We start from the raw sequence: 20,126 nt of genomic DNA, 5'->3' as shown, positions 1-20,126 counted from the left end.
TCCTGGTATGTTATTGGACATTTATCAAACATCATAGTTCTCCTCCTTTTTTCTCGGGCATCACCCTACACCCACATGTGAGGATCAGTTCTGACAGCAGCAGTGTTGTAAGTTATATGTCAATTGTAAACGGAGACCTACATAGCTGTCCATCGTCTTAACTCCTGTCGATCATTCTGAACCTGTAATAATTTGATTGGTGTTTTTATGGAATGAGTCGGTTTATACCTTCGGGTGCCTATTGTAAATTCCAATAAACATGTGTATTTCTGAAAGTGCAGAAGGGGTGGGGCTTCCTAGATATGAACGGCATTACAGAAAGGAAATCGACTTCGAAAGAATGAAGAGTAGCACAATTCATTAATTTATTTTTTCCTCCATCGAAAACCGTGTGCTTACAAAATTGTGTGTGTTACAGTCTCCGGCACTCAAATGTTTTATGAATATTTCACCCACCTTGCAAAGGATCTTTTTCTGCGATAGGCTCTTCATTATCCAAACGACCCTGTGGTGTCTTCGGTTTCTTTAATGGCTTTTTTCTTTTTTCTTCTGAACTGTAGCTAGCCACTTGTGATGAATTATACCACCAACCACATACTGTCAAACGAAATGAGTTCATCTGTTAAAGCCCTTATTCCATTTTAAATTAACATGTTAAGAGCACTTGCACATCTATAGCGAAGGGTTCCACATCACGTTTACTTGAAAAACAAAATAGTACCTTGCGATTGTAACTGGTCTACTTGCTGCATTATTAATACAAAGTCAGAAGCAAGTGAGGAACACACGTTTTGTTGAAGAAAAAAAAAATCAGACTCATTGTGCAATTGCTCATATCTTTTCTGTCCCATTATTCTTCTCCTGGTGAAGGAGACTTACCCTGTATGCAATCTACAGAACGTATTCGTTGTTTTGAGTTATGACTCTTCTGAAACAGACTTCGTAGTCTAATCACTGCAAGAATACCAAAAAAGAAACCATCTCCAAATTATTAACCTAAAAGTCCAAATATCAAAAGTTGTGTTGGTTTCAATCCTTCATCGTTCCCTTAAATAAATAGGGGGGGGGGGGGGGGAGATGTATTCATTATGTAAGGCTTTAGGTGCTCTGCTTTGTTGGGGGGCGTTTGAACCAAGGGAAGGTTCCATAGGAGGCGTCAAAGCAATTCAAAGGAGCAAAGCCATAGGGAGGATTCTTCACTGCTATTCGGCTGTGTGTAGCAGAGCATTTGGCATGTTAGAAAGTGAGTGGTTGAGGTAAGCAGACTGCATTCCATGCATGATTTTAAAAACGGATTTAAGGAATTGTACTGGTACCCGTGCTTGGCTGACAGTCATCCTGCTTGATTGTAAGAGGTGAGAATAAGCGATGATATAGTAGTAAATGTAATCATTTTGTCGAGGGTAGAATGGGTGCTGTGGAGTACGGATTAAAAAAAAATTTGAAATGGTCCTCCCATTCGGAGGATGTTAATGATTTGATGGACTGGAGGGGATATGTGAAACGTTAATTGGTTGGACTTGAGTGGAAGATATAAAGGAAAAGTCTTATGGAGGAGTTACACTGTAGCACGAGTTCCTGGCTTAGGGTTGTGATAGCGCAAGGCAGCAAAGCAAAATATTTATTTTATATACGAGTAAAGCATTAAAGGTCAGAGAGTCATCAGCATTTAGTAGCTGATAGTCTGAGAATCGTGTTTTGAGGTTAGGCATAAAGAAAGAAAAGAGGTATGTGCCATCCAGGCGGAAACGCCAATTCCGAAGAGGACATCTCAAAAGGATGATGTATAGCACTTAAAATAAGAAAAGTGGCAGGACAGATCCTTTTATAATTGAATTTCACAAGCGTGGTGTGAAGGTCGACTGCTTAAAAGGGGATTGAAAGCGTAAGGAAGATGGGGATTAAAGCTGATCATGGGCAGATGCATGAAAATTTGATATCAGTGAAACTATTGTAAGTAGAAGAGTGTGGGCAAAACTGGATAGCTGCTATTTTAGCAAATAAAGAAGATAGGTAATTGGTGAGCATTAGGTTTGACTATCTTAGTTTGGTCTTCGCTCAAACTATTTGCCTTCATCTCTCATGTTTTCTGAAATTCAATCTGGTTGGCATTTGGACTCTTAACTTTTACCACTGCTAACCAGTGCTACATTGCTTATGCGCTCTCCTTAAACATGTTGAAACCAGCCAAATTGGCACTTCCAATTTACTGTAAGTACCTTTTACATGGTACTACATTAGTACTCAGGGCCAGGAAATTAAATGCTACCAGTGGGCCTGCAGCACTCATTGTGCCACCCACTAAAGTAGAACTTTATAAAGGTCTCAGGCCTGTCCTTGCAGCCTGTAGTGCAGTTTTAAACTGCAAATCAATCTGGCAAAATAAACTTTTTTGTCAGGCATAAACCTTCCTTTTTAGATCTCGGCTAGACAGAGCATGCGCTGTCTTGAACAGACATGTGTATCGAATATGTGGGCTTCAGCCAGCCTATAGGCTTCTCATTTGCTGGCTGCATCATCGCTCTCATATTCTTTCTTCCCATTTGTCCATGGCATGCATGATTCATGCCTCTTCCTGTGGTAAACCTCCCAGAGAGCATGGACCAATTACTATCAATCCACTACTCCCATTTTAGGAACTGGTTTAGGATTTACTTTTTTCTCTATTTAAGAGCCCTTCTCAGGAGCGCTCGTGGTTTTACTCATTCCAAGTTTAGTTTTTGTAAATAAGCCTTCGGTGTGGGCACAGTAAAGGGTGCCTTTAATGAAAAGCGCAAAAGTAAACAGCAGAGTGTGGGGCTAAGGCAGCAGCGGGGCGCTCCCTTAGCAGCTGCTGACCTGCTTTCCCGAGGCACTGAACAAACCCACTGTGTTACAAAATATATATATGAATATCCATATAAATTCATTTGCATGTACTTCCAAAGATTTCATGCTTATATAAGATCACATTAACATGAGGCCTGCAGCTCAAAAGGGCTTCCTATCTGACCTGGACTGGACAAGCTTCAACACGCTATTCTATAGCCCCTTACAGGTCAGCTTGCTTGTCTTGCTTGTCTCAGACTACATGATATGCAAGTGTTACACAGTGCAAAGCCTGCCTTTCTGGTCTGCCCATATCTGGCTGTTTTGCATGGTGCAGACATTGCACATTCATGTCAGCCATATTTGGCTTGGTGCCCTATTTTAGTTCTGCTGATATGGCATTTCATACTGTATATAACACCTAGAAATCTGTCACTCTTAACAATTACAATAAAGGCAAAAGTTTCAGGGCTTAGGACAAGCAATATATTCTATGTACTCTCAAGGACTAACATACCAAAACCATAAAGCATATTTGTGTATACATATGCAGCACTACATCAATCTCGCTTAAAATGCCAACAGAAAGAAAAGCTAAAAAGAACAAAGGCAATGCATTTTAAGGCAACACAATGGTCACAGTATTTTTAAGTAAAAATGTCACATTCTGTGCTTTGCATTTCTGTCTAGCACCAGTATTGATCCTAGCTGTATGGTTTTACGGTCAAGTTTTCAGTTACTGAAATAAGCGAACTGATAATCAGCATGCATTCATAACTAAAAATCTAAATTACCATATAGGTCGGGGTTGACAAGTGATTTTCTGGCCACAACTGACAAGACTACCATGAAGAAGAAAGGGGGTGGGAAATAAAAACCCAACAGTGAATAAGGTTGCTAAATGTCAACTTTACACGCTAAAGAACAAAAGAGGATGGATGAATGCTTACAAAAAGTCCAGCTACAGGCAATTGTTCGAGCAGAATTCCAGCCCATCGTGTTTTTTCCTCACTTCAGATTAGATCCAGCCACATGCAAATCAGCATTGGTCCTGCTCCAATTGGAACAGCTCAAACAGAACTGATAAACCAGGTCTTCTTTGTACCTGAACACAGGCTACCCAAGCCCGGGTTCGGCCCAATAGGGTTTTTTCAGTTGAGTGTAGCATGTTTTCAGTGACCACGGGACCCATTTCGGAGTAAACCCCTCGTCACTTACAACCATGATCATGCCGGTTTCGATCTTCGGATTCAATGTATTTCACATCTATTATTATGTAAAGATATTCTTTCATAGAAAGGAGGTATGTGGTAAGGAACAGAATAGTGTTCTTATCAGACTAATAAAACATACTTTTTATTAATTACATTTTTAGTTAGGTTTAAGAAAAGATTTGGCATCCGTATATTACTTCAGCAGCTTCATATAGCCAACACGTGGGCTGCATTTGTATTAGAAAGTACATTTGCTGGTAAAAGCATAAGTAGCAAATTTCTCTGTTTCTGCTAGTCACTCGTGAACTGGAAAGTGTGCAATTTTACAACAACCCAATTCTGATGTAAATAAAAAATAACTAACGGCTTAGCTCAACAATGATGGAGTGGTGTCTCAGATCTGTACGGCGAAATACCATCGGCCGGAAAACATGCATCACTGATTGCAGTTGTTTTTTTGGGACCCAGGACAGAGCTGGATAATTCGGAAATCACAAAAGAGACCGAAGGGGTCGAGTTGCATGTTCTAATCAAATCAATTTGGCTTTATTCTTTAGCTGTTTCGGGGCGAGATCATTCAACTCCCGTGTCCCTTGCTCCTCCACACTGCACGCCCAAGTGTTCCAATCAGGTCAGTGCGGCCTCCTGGGTAAACAGCGCGAACGAAAAGGACTGAGATCACATAAGAGTTAAAGCTACTTGTAGCCCTCAAAGTTATGACAAGTTCCAGATGTAACAGTTTATAATTAACATACACCACGGGGCGTGTAAGAGGTGAATGGGCGTGGCTAGCGTAGGCTTACTTTGTGGACTGCCTAGCAAACCACTGAGAAAAGTTGTGAGAAGTTCTAGATATTACCGGTAAGAGGAAGCGTTGGTACACCTAATGATCTAATTAGGGATTTTTTTTTTATTTTAACCCAACGGCTGATCCCTAGGAGTTGTGAATGTGTCCTTCCTCATCTTTACCGATACCGAAGATGGTGCAAGTACAGGTCTCAGAGGAGTACCACGGTCGAGGCAGCCTACGGGAGGGGGGACGGGCTCACGGACAGCGGGAGGGGGGACGGGCTCACGGACAGCGGAAGGGGGGACGGGCACACGGACAGCAGAAGGGGGGACGGGCACACGGACAGCGGAAGGGGGGACGAGCACACGGACAGTGGGAGGGGGGGGTTGGGCACACGGACAGCGGGAGGGGGGGCGGGAACGGGATTCTAGACACAGCGGGAGGGGGAGGGAACAGGCTCACGGACAGCGGGAGGGGGGCGGGCTCACGGACAGCGGGAGGGGGGACGGGCACACGGACAGCGGGAGGGGGGGCGGGAACGGGCTCACGGACAGCGGGAGGGGGGCAGGAACGGGATTCTAGACACACATAGACGTAAAAATATACCGTGGAACAGCAACAAAACACGCAAAAACGTAAAACAAACAGGGAGACGACATTAAACGGGGTACACGTACAAAGGGAAAACAAAATTATAAACAAAATGCTGCTAACCTGATCGGAAATAAAAACAACTTCCTGGCAACTTAAATCTCGCAGACCACTCCGGATAAAGGCACTTCGAAAATGACCAAAACAACACGGGGAAAAAAAAAAAAAAAAAAAAACACATCCGCCCACCGACGCATGACGTTTTAAAAAGGGGTGGAGAGGGGGAAAAAAAATAATAATAAATTCGCCGGAACGCCCACAAATCGCCTCGGTGAATGACGGACAGATCTCTCTTCCAATGGCTAGCCTCCATTTATGGAATATTTAGCACTGTTGAAAATTATTCTGTGCAAAGTATATCAAAGTATATATCCAGATTTTAATGTGCACCTTAAAATGTATCTCTGGATACAGGAGTAGTCTGCATAGTTTGGATCATGAAAAGTAGAACGCAGGGAAGATGCCCATGTGTTCCTTAGCAAACATTCTTGAAGAAAAATGTACCCACTAGATTACCTGTAAAATTAGCAGTTTGGGATTTTCCTGATGCTCCTATAACATAAGTCTGTAAACTGAAAATTGCCAGCAAGGGATTTATTTTGTGATATAATGTACAGCATTTGTGGAATCTATACTTCAAGTTTAAGATTCAGACTATGAATATCAGTCGCTGTGTTCAATTCAAATATTCAATTATTTAAGAAAAATATAAATAGCTACCACAATAGCTAGAAAAAGGACATGCAACACAGGGAAATTTTGTATCAAAAATGTTATTATTTGTTGTAAAATCATAAGGGTTCTTGATCAGTCATGAGAGTTAAACAGACAAAACAAATCTAATGTACAAGGAATACAACAGTCTTTCCTATAATACAGAAGAAAAAGTCCAAACGGTTACGTAAAGAAACAATGACTACTGCTGCAATAGAGGTAAGTCACTGATGGCAAGAGGTCAATAGCACAGAAATGGACTATAGGTCTAGCTAGTGTGGTAGCTATTTATATTTTTCTTAAATAATTGAATATTTGAATTGAACACATCGACTGATATTCACAGTCTGAATCTTAAACTTGAAGTATAGATTCCACATGCTGTACATTATATCACGAAATAAATCCCTTGCTGGCAATTTTCAGTTTACTTATTGTCTGCCCAAGCCCGCGAGGGTATATTGGGTTACCCATCCCCTCTTTTCATTTCCTATAACATAAGACCATAGTCCTAAGCGTACAATGTAGGTGCTTTTATTAAAATAAATAATTTTTTGAAGTGTCTGCATTCCTGTACAAGTAATCTAAAGTCTTTCCATGCTGGGAGTTTTTGAGCATTTTTAATCTGAAGTTAGCAACTATGTGTGTGTGTACAGGGCTGTCACATTAGCCTTCCTGGAACTATATTGGACACCACAGATCTGTTTAAGCTATCACTGTTTTCTTGAGAAATAATACCTTTGGGAGGAGATATGCAGGGTGAGTTTATTCCACTGAATAACATTATCAAGGGGTGCAACGTAGATACCAGAGAGCGGATAAGAGTATGGTATCAGTTTTATTGTTGCACAGTGTTTCAGGATGAAGATATCAGACATGCCCAAGGGGAATCTCATGGTTCCACTAAAGTGGAAGATGTTTCCACTAATGTGGGAGATAAAGGGACACATTTCACAACTTTAATATAAATAAATATAATTTTGCAACAGTATATATATATTTTTTTTTCTCAGAAATACCTAAAGATAGGTCAGAACAGGGCACTTGCTGCTTGCAGCTTCAGTAAGGATTCTCGGTTGTATGCACCTCCTGTAGAGCACGTATGGATGTGTTGAGAGATGATGAATGATGCTGTTAGACTGCAGCTTGTTACATATGAAAATGAAATGGATGGATGTACACATAACTAACAATAAGGTTATAGATTTAGGGAATGAAGAGGTTTGAAAAAATGCCCTCACCATAAAGTGATATTTAAAATAAATAAGATTTTAAAAAGAGAGGCTGGTGAAAACATGCTGTCCCCATAAAGTGATTACCTTATGAAATTGTGGTTCCCTTAGAGCCTGTTGTGCCCGACACCAGTACAATATTATTATTTATACCTGTAGAGGCAAGTATTTTTCTCTCCTCAGTGGGCTTTAGCATTAAAGTCCATCCACTGGGTGAAAACCTGTGTGCCGTCATACTGGGATACCAATTCCACTTCGTTCACTGAGAGTCCCAATGTCAATGCGCAGGCAATAAAGAGAGACTTGGGCCACCTATGCCTGGAAGGTGGTATATTGCCTTGCAATAAGCTGATAACCTCCTTGTGACATCTCCATCACTTGAGACCTGTGAAAGGCTGTGACAAAAGACACTGTAGCTCTGCTGAACTACCTCCAGGAGAGAAGAGAAGACTCATTGTCAAAATGTGAAAAAAAAGAGGGGACTTACCTGGGTTTTGTGATATTCCAAGGTACACGCCGCATATCACCTGACAGAATTAAATGGTTTCAGGGCACTCGGCTCCTGCCCACCAACATAGGAATGATGTCCTTTCTGGGGATAATGAACTGCTGCCACCAATGGATAATGAATGCAGATGCTTTGACGGTTACAAAATGAACTTGCAAACTGTTCCAAGAAATTGAAAGAGACATTGTGTACTGCACGTTCATGGGGACTGCCTGACTACAAACTGCCTTTCCATCTCTGTTTCAGAGCAAAATAACATTGCAAATGAAGTGATGCGGCCAATGATGTGCTGACATAGCTGGAAAAGAAAGGCCTGTGGGACACAACTGTTGTGAACGTATCTAGGACTCTAATAAAATATTCCCGATTTATGCCCTTATGTGGTTATAACAAATCATATCCTTATAAAGGCATAAGAATCATATCCATATTTAGTAATAGCCAATGCAGTCCAAATATGGCAAGGTTACTTCCTTAGACTCCTAGAAAGTACAACGAGTTCTTTAAACAAACCAAACCTCCAGCAACCCAGAAATTCCCCCTGTTTTTGTTTTGATTTGTCCTAGAACTCCTGCGAGTCCTGAAAGAACTGCCAGTTCTTAGTGACAGTTCTTATTGAGGTCTTATGTCCAACCTTACGTCAAACGCGGCCCCTTCCAGGTATAAATATACCAGCATTTGCCTTAAGCAACGCACAGTGGTTTGGAGCAGAGCGGCTATCTACTTACCCAAACCCCAGCTGATGCGAGTGCCGAAGGAAGCCGTTTCTCCCATTTGACGCACTGAGAAAGACGCTGTCTTTTCTCCTGCCGAGAAAATCCAGCTCCAGTGTTTCCAGTCACCCTTGCTGGTTACTGGGGATCGAGTCCTGAGAACGAGATACAAGACCTCCTTCATTCTAAAACCAAGGTACGGAGCTGATTAGACCCTTAGAGAATTCTTGATTCAGATTCTTGGCAAAACTAACTTAACTTAAACTGCAACTCCCTTACTCCTTCCCACGTACTAGGCTTAGGTTAGGTACACCGGGGTAGGCGTAATTTAGAAGCACCAGTTGAGAACGTTTAATCAACTTTTATCATTGAATGTAATTTTATATTGTTAGAACTGGGGGTCTCTAGTTGGCAGAGGTAGGTACCACTGTCCAAATAGGGACCCTTGCTTCTAGTCAGGGCAAGGAGATAACCCTCTTAGATAACCCCTGCTCGCCCTCTAGGTAGCTTGGCCTGAGCAGTCTAGGCTAACCAGAGGCAATGCGTAAAGTATTTGTACCAACACTCACAGTAACACAGTGAAAACACCACAAACTGATTCCACAACAGTTTAGGAAAATAAAGATATTTATTCTAAACTACACAAGACCAAAACGTCAAAAATCCAACACACAGTTCAAGGATATGGTTTCAAAAGAGTTCTTCAGGTTGTAATCAAAGTTCTTTAAGTTGCGATCAAATAATCCACAGATGCGTGAAAAGTTCACAGTTGCGCCACGTTGACTCACAGTACCTTTTAGATGCAACAAAGTTCCATAAGCAGGAAGCTGGTGCGGTGGAAACAAGCGATGCGTTACTCCTGAGACCCTGGGAGGCGATGCGACATCCCCGCTGCAGCAGCGGGCGTGTTGCGACGAATACGGTCTGTATGGGGAGGAAGGCCGCTTGCGTGGATTCCGGTGCGTAGGTTCCGTAGGAAGTCGGTTCTCGCAAAGGCACGATGCGATGATCTCGTAGGGGCTGCGACGATCTCCGGGGCGACGATGCGCGGTCCAGCGGTGATCCTCTCTCTCGCAGCTCCTCGATGTGATGGTTCTGCGACGATGTTCGCAGCGACGTGATGCGGTCCGCAAGCAAGCGGTGATCTCACCCAGCGACGACAGGCTCTGCGGCGACACTCGCAGCAATGTTCGATTCTCCCGCACCGGTCTGGTGCGTCCCGCGAACGAAGGGTGCGATGGCTTCAGCAGCGGAGTAAGGCGCTGCGCCGTTCTCGACCTTCGTTGCGGCGGGAAACTTCTCGCATTGTCGGGGATGCGCTCCGCAAGCGAGCGATGCGACACTTTTCAGCTTCAAAAGTCTCTCAAGCTTAGTCTCAAGCTTCCCAGCTCAGGTTCAACTTCCAGAGGCCCCACAACTGATTCAAGCACTCTAGGAAGGACAGAACTCTCTCAGCAGAGTTCAGGGAGACTGGGGGTGAAGTCCTTTTGTTCCTGGGACTTCAAAAAACAGGGAGCCAGCTCTTCTCAGGCCCTTGGAGATTCCTTCAAGACAGGGGACACGGTTCACAGCAAAGTCCTTCCCCTCTCCTTGGCAGCAAAGCAACAGCAGGTCAGTCCAGCAGAGCAACAGCAGGACAGTCTTCCTTCTTCAGAGTCAGCTTTCTCCTTGGCAGAGGTTCCTTCTTGATTTCCAGGATGATCTGATTTTCTGTTGCCTGGGGTCCCAGCTCTTCTCAGGCCCTTGGAGATTCCTTCAAGATAGGGGACACAGTTCACAGCAAAGTCCTTCCCCTCTCCTTGGCAGCAAAGCAACAGCAGGTCAGTCCAGCAGAGCAACAGCAGGACAGTCTTCCTTCTTCAGAGTCAGCTTTCTCCTTGGCAGAGGTTCCTTCTTGATTTCCAGGATGATCTGATTTTCTGTTGTCAGGGGTCCTGTACTTATACCCCTAAAGTCTTTGTTCTCTCTGTGCATGTGGGCCCTGAGGCCGGTCCGGACCAGTTCTGGGTGGATCCTGAGCACTTTGTTTTGCTGGCTGCATCTTTCCTTTCAGAGCGAGGGGCAGGGTCCTCAGCCGCCCAGCAGGAGGTGGAGCCAGCATTGTGGCAGGCAGGCACAGCCCTATTCAGCCCAGGTGCTAACTCCTCCCACCACTCAGGTTGCAATGGCATTCATTCAGCCTAGTGCTGACTCATCCAGCCTCTGGGGAAATTCCCCAGCCCCTGTCACTCACAAACCAGACAGTCAATACACAAACAGGCCCAGGCACACAGAAGGGTCAGACAAGAGAACAGCAACTTTCTAAAAGTGCTGTTCTCAAACACAGGATTTAAAAACCACCTTTCCTAAAAGATGTGTTATTAAATTCTGAGTTCAGGGATACTAGATACTTATGTCCTATCTTGTTCCTATGGGAAGAAATGCTGTTAACCACTGTAGCCAGCATCCCCCATGTTAACCTATGGAGCAAGATAGCCTTACAATAGTAAAAAACGAAAATGGCTGTAATTCACTACCAGAGCATGTCACCTGCACTAGTACATGCTCTACCTTTCACATACACGGCACCCTGCCCAGGGGGGTACCTTGGGCCTTCCATAGGGGTGACTGATGTGCACGAAAAGGGAAGGGTTAGGCCTGGTCAGCGGGGACGCGGACCAGGAGGACATGGCAGTTCTAAACTGCCCGTAGGCGCTGCAGTGGCAGGCCCGAGACACCATTTTAGAGCTACTCCTGTGGGTGGCACAATCAGTGCTGCAGGCCCACTAGTAGCATTTGTCATCACCAGCCCTGGCACACCCAGTGCACTTTACTAGGGACTTCATGGTGATACAAATATGCCAAACATGTATATCCAATCAGAATAACAATTTACACAGAGAGCATATGCACTTTAGCACTGATCATTAGTGGTAAAGTGCGCAGAGTCCTATTGCCAACAACCACGGGTCAGGAAAAATAAGGGAGGAAGAAGCAAAAAGTTTGGGGATGACCCTGCAAGAAGGGCCAGTTCCAACATATATGTTTTATCCGTTTTAAGTATCATATGGCTCAGAAACCATATCAATGCTTTTACAGTATTATTTCATAATACTCCTTTTACTGTACGCACTTTACTTTATGACAAGTATTGCAATTGTGGCAATTCACTTCTCTTGCATGAGAAAGAAGACTGCTCAATAAATAACACCTTTTTATTGAAACCGCCCGTCTCTCTATTTCTCTGCACTCTGGTGAAACTAAGTATGTTCGATTGACTGAGTGAAATAGCTATCTATTGTTTTCGCATGACTCTGGAGATATACTCCTTAATCTGGAGGGAGAAAAGTTGTCATGTTTATGCGGTTGTCAGAAGCTAATCCCTTCTTGTCTAATCAGGGAAGTTAACTCCTCCCTGTTCATTCAAGAAAGTTTCTAGTGACCTCTGAGCTAGCTGGCATACCTAATTAAGTCTAACATATTCAATAGAGATCTAGTCGACCTCAGTCCTACGTCTAAACTGCCGTTTATGTTATTCCAATGCGCAGAGCCTATTGGGAATATAGGAACTACACTACACAACTATGCGACTTTGCTTTCTGCAGTGACTAGGGGTCAGCAGCTGTGATGGTAGAGAGGACGGCTCTCATTGTGTTGGACTATACCTGTATTGTCTAGGTGCCATATTTGGTGCAGTTGTTGCTGTCTGGATCGGCAACATTTTTCTGCTAGCAGCAGGCACACAGGTTATAATGGCACCATGTAAGATGACCACCTGTTTAATTGGCAAAAGTATTACCTGTAATAGGTTATTCTGATGAGATCCATTCTCTTAGAAACAGATAAGACCCCCAAATAAATTGGTGTTGAGATTGTAGAAAACTGCACCACGCCAAGATTAGACACCATTAAAAAAGTTAGACTATAGGAGTGGTACACTGATGGTTCCTCCAGCAGACTGATAGACACGGATTACAGAGCAGGGTATGCTATAGCAATAGCTGAAGTGCAGCTCTGCCACTTGGAACATCTACTCAATAAGATGAGCTGCATGCTGTGACAAAAAAATGAATACTAGTCAAGGGTAAAACTGTTAACATTTACACTGACTCACATTATGCTTTGCAGTTCTTATTTATGGCCAGCTGTGGAATTACTATGGATGCATAACAGAAGCAGGGCGCCTTATTAAAAGTGGTCCTTTAGTAAGGATCTTGTTAAAAGCAATACTATTATATACCAGGATAGCGGTAATAAGATGTGAAGCATACACAGGAGCTAATATTAAGTTAGCCAAAGGTGATGCCATTGCGGACACAGCATTAAATGAAAGCATGTTACAAGCCAAGTGCAAATGGGACTAATGAACAAAGCATTCCAAAAATACAGCTCATTCAGAGACAATTATTGTAAGCTAATGTAAAGGAAGCACAATGGTCTGCTACACCAGATGGACATAGAGGGAGGATTGATGATGGATGCGAGCCGAATAATGAAGAGAGTATGGACCTACCAGGATGACATAGATGCCTGTATCCCCACGCAGTATGTTCCTTTCCCTTACATGACTGGAGCAGGGACCCTCTGACATTCCACAAGGGAGGATGAATGTGCAGATGCAAGTTGCTTCCCAGTGAAAGGGAACCTCTGATATTGCACAAGGGAGGATGAATGCACAGATGCATGTTGCTTCCCAGTGAATGGATTTAAATATTTACTGGTGTGGGTGGATATGTTTTCAAAATGAATGGAGGTGTTATTATTAGTAAAAGCAACTGATGGAACAGGCCTGAAATGGCCTAAGACTCTGACTTTAGGACTGCCTGCAATATGGCAAAGACTTCTAAAGTGATTATGGATACATGGTCATTGCAAGAAAAATAAAAGCTGTTTCTTTTAGTTCTAGGTGGACGGGACCACAGACTGTGAACCAACGCCATGAATAGATTGAGGGGAGAAGACGCAAGGCAGCGGCTCAACTCCTAAGAGGACGGTACCAGAAAGTGATGACCATCTGTCACGAGAGGACCTGAGCAACACAGCAGCCAAGAAAAGGACAGACCAGACCATTTCCACGATCCATGAGGGCCCATCATAAAGTGTCAGAGGGACACGACATCTACATCTACTGATGCTGTTGATTGAAGTACACATGATGGTCTGCACCTGCAGAAAAATAGACTGAAGAGGACAACGCAGGGCAGGGCAGTGACACTGCCCCTGAACAAGACGACTGCGGGCCAGGAGGAGAAGCAGATGACTGCTAACTGCGTGCCTTTAAATTACGGACACTTGCAAAAAGTGCCCAGAAACTGAGTGACTAAAGTGACACTGTAGCACTATGCATTGCACAGAGAAAAATATTTGTTGGACACTTTCTGCTGGTATCGCTACAGCTTGCTGATATAATACTGATCTCATCAAGCTGTATCAATGTGACAATACATGCATTGTATGCAAACACTGTGTAATGCTATCCAAAGATATGTAACTAATGTTTCCTTCAGATATATATATATTTTGGTTTTAAACTAATGTTGGATAGGTCTATCCAAAAGGGAGGATTGTTACCAAATATATATGAATATCCATATAAATTCATTTGCATGTACTTCCAAAGATTTCATGCTTATATAAGATCACATTAACATGAGGCCTGGAGCTCAAAAGGGCTTCCTATCTAACCTTGACTGGACAAGCTTCAACACGCTATTCTATACCCCCTTACAGGTCACCTTGCTTGTCTCAGACTACATGATATGCAAGTGTTACACAGTGCAGAGCCTGCCTTTCTGGTCTGCCCATATCTGGCGGTTTTGCATGGTGCAGACATTGCACATCCATGTCAGCCATATTTGGCTTGGTGCCTTATTCTAATTCCGCTGATATGGCATTTCATATTGTATATAACACCTAGAAATCTGTCACTCTGGGAAGAAGCGGTCTGAGAGCCCCCAAGGTGACAGATCTGACTCCTTCCTTGCTAATTAGCAATGATGCATGCTTTTGGTACCATTAAATACATTTCCCAGGTTGCTTGTTTCCGGTCCAGGGAAGACATGGCTTGGCAGTTCGGGCTGGACTGTTCCCATGAGGCACAGGGTCAGACTGATTTGCATATGGCCATGTCTGAACTGGGGTGGTGGAGTGAGCTAAAGAATAGTGATGGATTAAACCCAGATCAGTTGACTGGGGGTAAGTGTTTGATTTGCTCAAACGCTCCGTCCTTCATCCCCTTTGGTATCGCTTTGTTCGCCCTAAGTTGGCAGGGTATGCCCAGATGTGGGTCCCTTGCTCACTCTACCACTGGATTCAAGATAGCCTGGCTGATGAGAATTATGAATCCGAAACCGGTCCCAGAATGCTTGTTTCCGGTCCAGGGAAGACATGGTTTGGCAGTTCGGGCTGGACTGTTCCCATGAGGCACAGGGTCAGACTGATTTGCATATGGCCATGTCTGAACTGAGTTGGTGGAGTGAGCTAAAGAATGGTGATGGATTAAACCCAGATCAGTGGACTGAGGGGGAGTGCTTGATTTGCTCAAACGCTCCGTCCATCATCCCCTTTGGTATCTCTTGGCACTGGATTAGAAGGCAGGTGACCGTACCGGTGGCATGGGGGTGTGTGGAGGGGAGAAGGCTGCATGGGGGTTTGCAAGGTGGTGTCAACGCTGGCACGGACGACGGCGACCCAGGAGACCATGCTAGTGTGTATATGAGCGCAGGTGGAAGTGGAGCTGGAGGGAAAGATGGCGGTTAGAATTGGGGTCTACGGAGGGCAGAATGGGCAGTTTCGTAGAGCAGCAACAGAGTTGGAGCCTTGTAATGCCCTTTCAAATGGGTCTTGTTGATAAGTAACCAATTTAACCTTTTGGTATTTTCTACTTACAACCATCGGGACTTTTTATTACTGGAGTAATGTATTTGTTGATGTGGCGACAGCAATGAAAGTGTCTCTCCTTGCTAGGACGGGCCATTTCTGATATGGACACATTCTACTCAGTTTGTTGGTCAGAACCAAGGAAGTGAGATGCCCCCTTGTCTTTGTGTTCCTTTTGCAGTGACCTCTAAGTCTCGAGTTCAAACACTGATGGGGCTGACTTGGCTCTCATCCTTCTGAAGTCAACAAAACAGGCCCTGGTTTAAATGTGGCAGGGCTGGCAGGATGGCTGAGTGGGGTGAATGTACGCTGTTCTTCAGGTTAGAATCTTGGCCAAGCCTATTTAGTCTTCCAGCCTTCCGAGGTTGGTAAATTCAGGACCATTTCATTGGGTAACAATAACAAAAGTAAATAGTAAACTAGAAGACTGATATAGCTCTTGTGTTCATGGTGTTTCAGCCATGGTTAGATTGGTGCAAAAACAACAATTGATGGGCAGAATGTTAAACAACTACTCGCTCTCTACTACTCTCTATTACTCACTCTCTGCTATTATCTACTATTCTCTCTAATACTCTATAGTACTCACTCTCTAATACTCTACTTCTCTCTCTCCTACTCACTCTCTACTAGTCACTCTCTACTACTCAACTACTGACAGTACTACTCCCTCTCTACTACTCCCTCTCCAATACTCTCTACTACTCACTCTCTCTACTACTCACTCTCTCTAATACTCTCTACTACTCACTCTCTCTACTACTCTCTCTCTACTCTCGACTACTCACTCTAATACTCTCTACTACTCTCTCTACCCCAGAGGTATTCAAACTTGTTGATGCCGAGACCCCCTTGTAAAACCTTTTTAGGCTTAAGGACCCCCTTGCAACAAAAGTTTCTAGAAACTGGTACTCCTCATCATCAACAACTATCGACAACCATAAATGCGCCTGTTAGGCGTCTAGTGAGTACTAGAGGGTAGAGTCTACCCTCTAGTACTCACTCTCTCTCTCTACTACTCTCTACTACTCACTCTACCCGCTACTGCTCACTCGCTACTGCTCACTCGCTACTCTCTACATACCTCTCTACCTCTGCCTCTCTACCTCTCTCTACGTACACACATTTATATATGCATTTATATATGTATGTGTATATATGTACATACATACATACATACATAAAACATATATATACACACATCTGCATATCTATTTAAACAAATGCATGCTTAGATATACATATATGCCTACATAGGCATGTAATGTACATGAATGTTTGAAAAACACTAATAAAAGCAAAGCTAAAAAGTCACCTAATTACAAACCGAATTGCTTTAACTTAAAAGAGGTATAGGTAAACAATGGTCCGCAAACCAATAATAATCTGAGTAAATGAAATTACAATACTTTCATACTCGAGAGATAAATGCATATCATGCCCTTTCAGTAGGCAGTCATCCTACAAGGGAAAAGGAATAAAGGGAGATGTCCAGCAGCCAGTAATATCCGGAAACTTAAGTATTTATTCCATTGTATAGTAAGCATATATTACTTTTCTTTTATGCAATAACACAATTATAAAAGGTCGCTCTCCAAGCGGAACGTGCATGAAGAAAAGTGCTCGGAAAAGAGGTGGATGGGAAGATAATTCCAAGGTGAAGTAGAAAAGAATTAGACAAGTTCAGTGTGAGATTGATACACTGGTTGACCATGACACTCAAACAAAGACTCTATGAATCCGGCATAGAGGGAACTGCTTTAGACTGGATAGAGTCCTACCTTCGAAACAGAACTAATGTCATCCATACCCCACCTTTCTCGTCCAAACCATACTCCACAAAAGCAGGGGTTCCTCAAGGTTCTATCATCTCGCCCATGCTTTTCAACATCTACATGAAGTCATTACCAGTACTGATCAATAAATTTCACCTCACATGCTATAACTATGTAGATGATACGCAAATACTCCTTCAACTGGAATGCCCCAAAGACATTGAAAAATCACCAATTTTCAGCTGTCTCAAGAGCCATGGATCAGTGGATAACCTGGAGCCATCTTAAATTGAATGCTTCAAAAACTGAAATGCTCACGTGTGGCGATTGGAAACATTACAACCCGCTTGCCGCATGGACTGATGAACTGGGATCACTGCCTAAAGTTTCGAAGGAAGTAAGAAACCTCGGAATGACCATGGACTCCAAGCTGTCAATGAATGCTCAAGTGGATAAACTAGCAAGATCAAGCTTTGCTACTATAAACACGCTGCAACAAATTTTCCCTCATTTGGGATTTTCACACAAGGTCCAAGCTACCATCTCCCTTGTTCTGTCCAAACTCGATTACGCCAATAGCCTCTACCACGGATCACCTTTAACGACCAATGGATTCAGAACTCGGCTGCCAGACTACTCTTGCATATCAAACCGTGAGACCACATCTCCCCTGCCTTGAAAGCCCTGCATTGGTTACCGGTTGCCAGAAGATCCACGTTCAAGCTGCTTTGTATCACCCACAAAGCAATACATGGAATGGGACCGCTCTTCATCAGGAATAAAATCACCCAACACATTCAACAAAGGAACCTCCGCTCTAAAGGGGCATCTCGCCTCAAAATCCCACCATACAAGAAAAATAACCATGGGTGGCACATCCTTCTCTGTTCAAGCAGCCAAACTATGGAACTCTTTATCCCCCCAACATAAGGTCCACAGACAACCACCTTATCTTAGGAAAACTACTCAAGATTTGACTCTACCCCACATAAGCACCATACGCAAAGAGAAATTTACAGCATATCCCTCTGTATACAAGCATTTTTAACTATAGATATGTACCTATCTATGTGTATTACTTTGTATAAACATGTAAAATAATTATGTTGTTGAGAGAAAAAAAAATGAATAATAATTAAATAAAAATCATCTTTGGTCTACATGTACATACTTCCATTGTGCATCGTATGTACCTTCCATGTACTTGGATCTGTGGGTCTGTTACTTTTCTCCTGAAAAAGCATATCCAATGCACTACCCTATTTCTCATCCTGTGCCTCTATCAATATCTTTAATCCACATATACTTACCTCCTTTATGTATCTATATTCTTTCAGTGTAATTATGGATCTATATATTTATCACTTTCTTCTAATTTAGCATTTCCAATGCACTACCCTATTTCTCAGACTATACTTCGCTCAATATATCTTCTAGCCCAACCTTTCTGACTCATCTGAAACTTCTTCTACTACTCCTTCCAATGCACTACCCTATCTCTCATCCTATACATCTATCAACATATCCTCTACATCCACTCTCTCATTTCTCCCAAACCCCATACCACTACTATGATTGGCAAAATAACCCTTTCTAGACTGTCTCCTATTCTACCCCTCCTTGCATCATCTGACACCTCTTTTACTATACCGATCCCCCAAACAAACCTTTCTAAACTCTTTCCTCAGAGTCCTCCCCTCCATAAATCCTTTTTACTCATCCAAAAGCCTCCTCCTATTGCTAGGACCTAAAAAAAAAAATCTTTCATTCTTTTATCCCTCCACTATCCTTTTCAATCGAAATTAACAGACTAACATGTTCACTTCTCAAATTCCATATTAAACTATACTAATATACTACCCAAATAACTGAATAACATATCCACTACTTAAATTACTTCATATCTTTTAACCATACTAATTTTCAACAGTAATCCTTTATGGGTTCCGGAGTGGCGTGCTACTCGCCAGAAAAGCGATTTAACACCCATCAGGGGTAACAAGTGCTATATGAATGCAAATCTTTCTTCCCCTTTTATCCCTCCGCTATCCTTCTCACTCCAAGTAACTGACTAATATCCACCACTGACATGACTTCATATTTCACCATATTAATTCACCACTAATCCTTTTTAGGCTTCTTGAATAGTGTGCTTCAACAAGCGCTATATAAATACAAACCTTTGTCCTCCTCTATCCTTCTGCTATCATTCCAAATCCAAATAACTGACTAACCTATCCACCACTTAAAATGTACTTGTATGTTTCACTATACTAATTCAACACTAATCCTCTATGGGTCCCGGAGTAGCGTGCTACTCGCCGAAAAAGCGATTTGAAACCTCGTATGGGGTAGTAAGCGCTACATAAATGCAATTACAATACAATGAGCACAGCTCCGCTGCTGTGCAGCATGACGAGCTGAGCTCGTCACAAGCACTGCGCGCGGCCTACCTCCCCCCACACCGCAGGGGAATCAGCCCCGTGGGGAAGGGGTTAAAGGATTTCCCTTCCCCTACAACACTCACCTGGCATGACGTCATGCCACAACTTATCCACTGGTGAGAAGTTAGCAGTGTGAGCGTGCACACATTGATGTGCCTGCTGTCTCGAAACGCGTATCTATCTGGCTCTGTTTTGTGCCCTGGCATAGGTGGTCCATTTTCTTCCAGACTGCAGTGACAGCAGTCTGCTCTCACTGCAGTCCGGAAAAAAATGCCAGGGCACAAAACAGAGCCCAATAGAGACCTGTTTCGAAGGCCCACTTTAAAAAACTGCTGGTGCTCAGCACTGGTGAGACCCGGCCCACTTAAAGCCTTGTATATAGAGGCACATACCTCCAGGGGTAACCGGGACACGCCAGA

At 43.2% G+C, this 20,126-nt stretch overlaps 1 protein-coding gene across 2 annotated transcripts in view; it reads right to left on the bottom strand.

The window, feature by feature from the left end:
- SDHAF4 (succinate dehydrogenase complex assembly factor 4) overlaps positions 1 to 20,126 on the bottom strand; it is a 52,305-nt gene that overhangs the window by 28,402 nt on the left and 3,777 nt on the right. For both annotated transcript variants that reach the window (XR_015296618.1, XM_086926469.1), the window contains exon 2: positions 457 to 597. Coding sequence is in view for 1 of the 2 variants with exons in the window: in XM_086926469.1 (XP_086782595.1) it covers positions 457 to 597 (141 nt within the window). In the remaining variant the exon portion in view is untranslated. The remainder of the gene's footprint in view (positions 1 to 456; positions 598 to 20,126) is intronic.

Source organism: Lissotriton vulgaris, chromosome 6, assembly GCF_964263255.1.
Source record: "Lissotriton vulgaris chromosome 6, aLisVul1.2, whole genome shotgun sequence".
Classification (NCBI taxonomy): Eukaryota; Metazoa; Chordata; class Amphibia; order Caudata; family Salamandridae; genus Lissotriton; species Lissotriton vulgaris.
The sequence above is the reverse complement of the archived record's forward strand: the minus strand, read 5'-3'. Positions and strand labels throughout refer to the sequence as shown.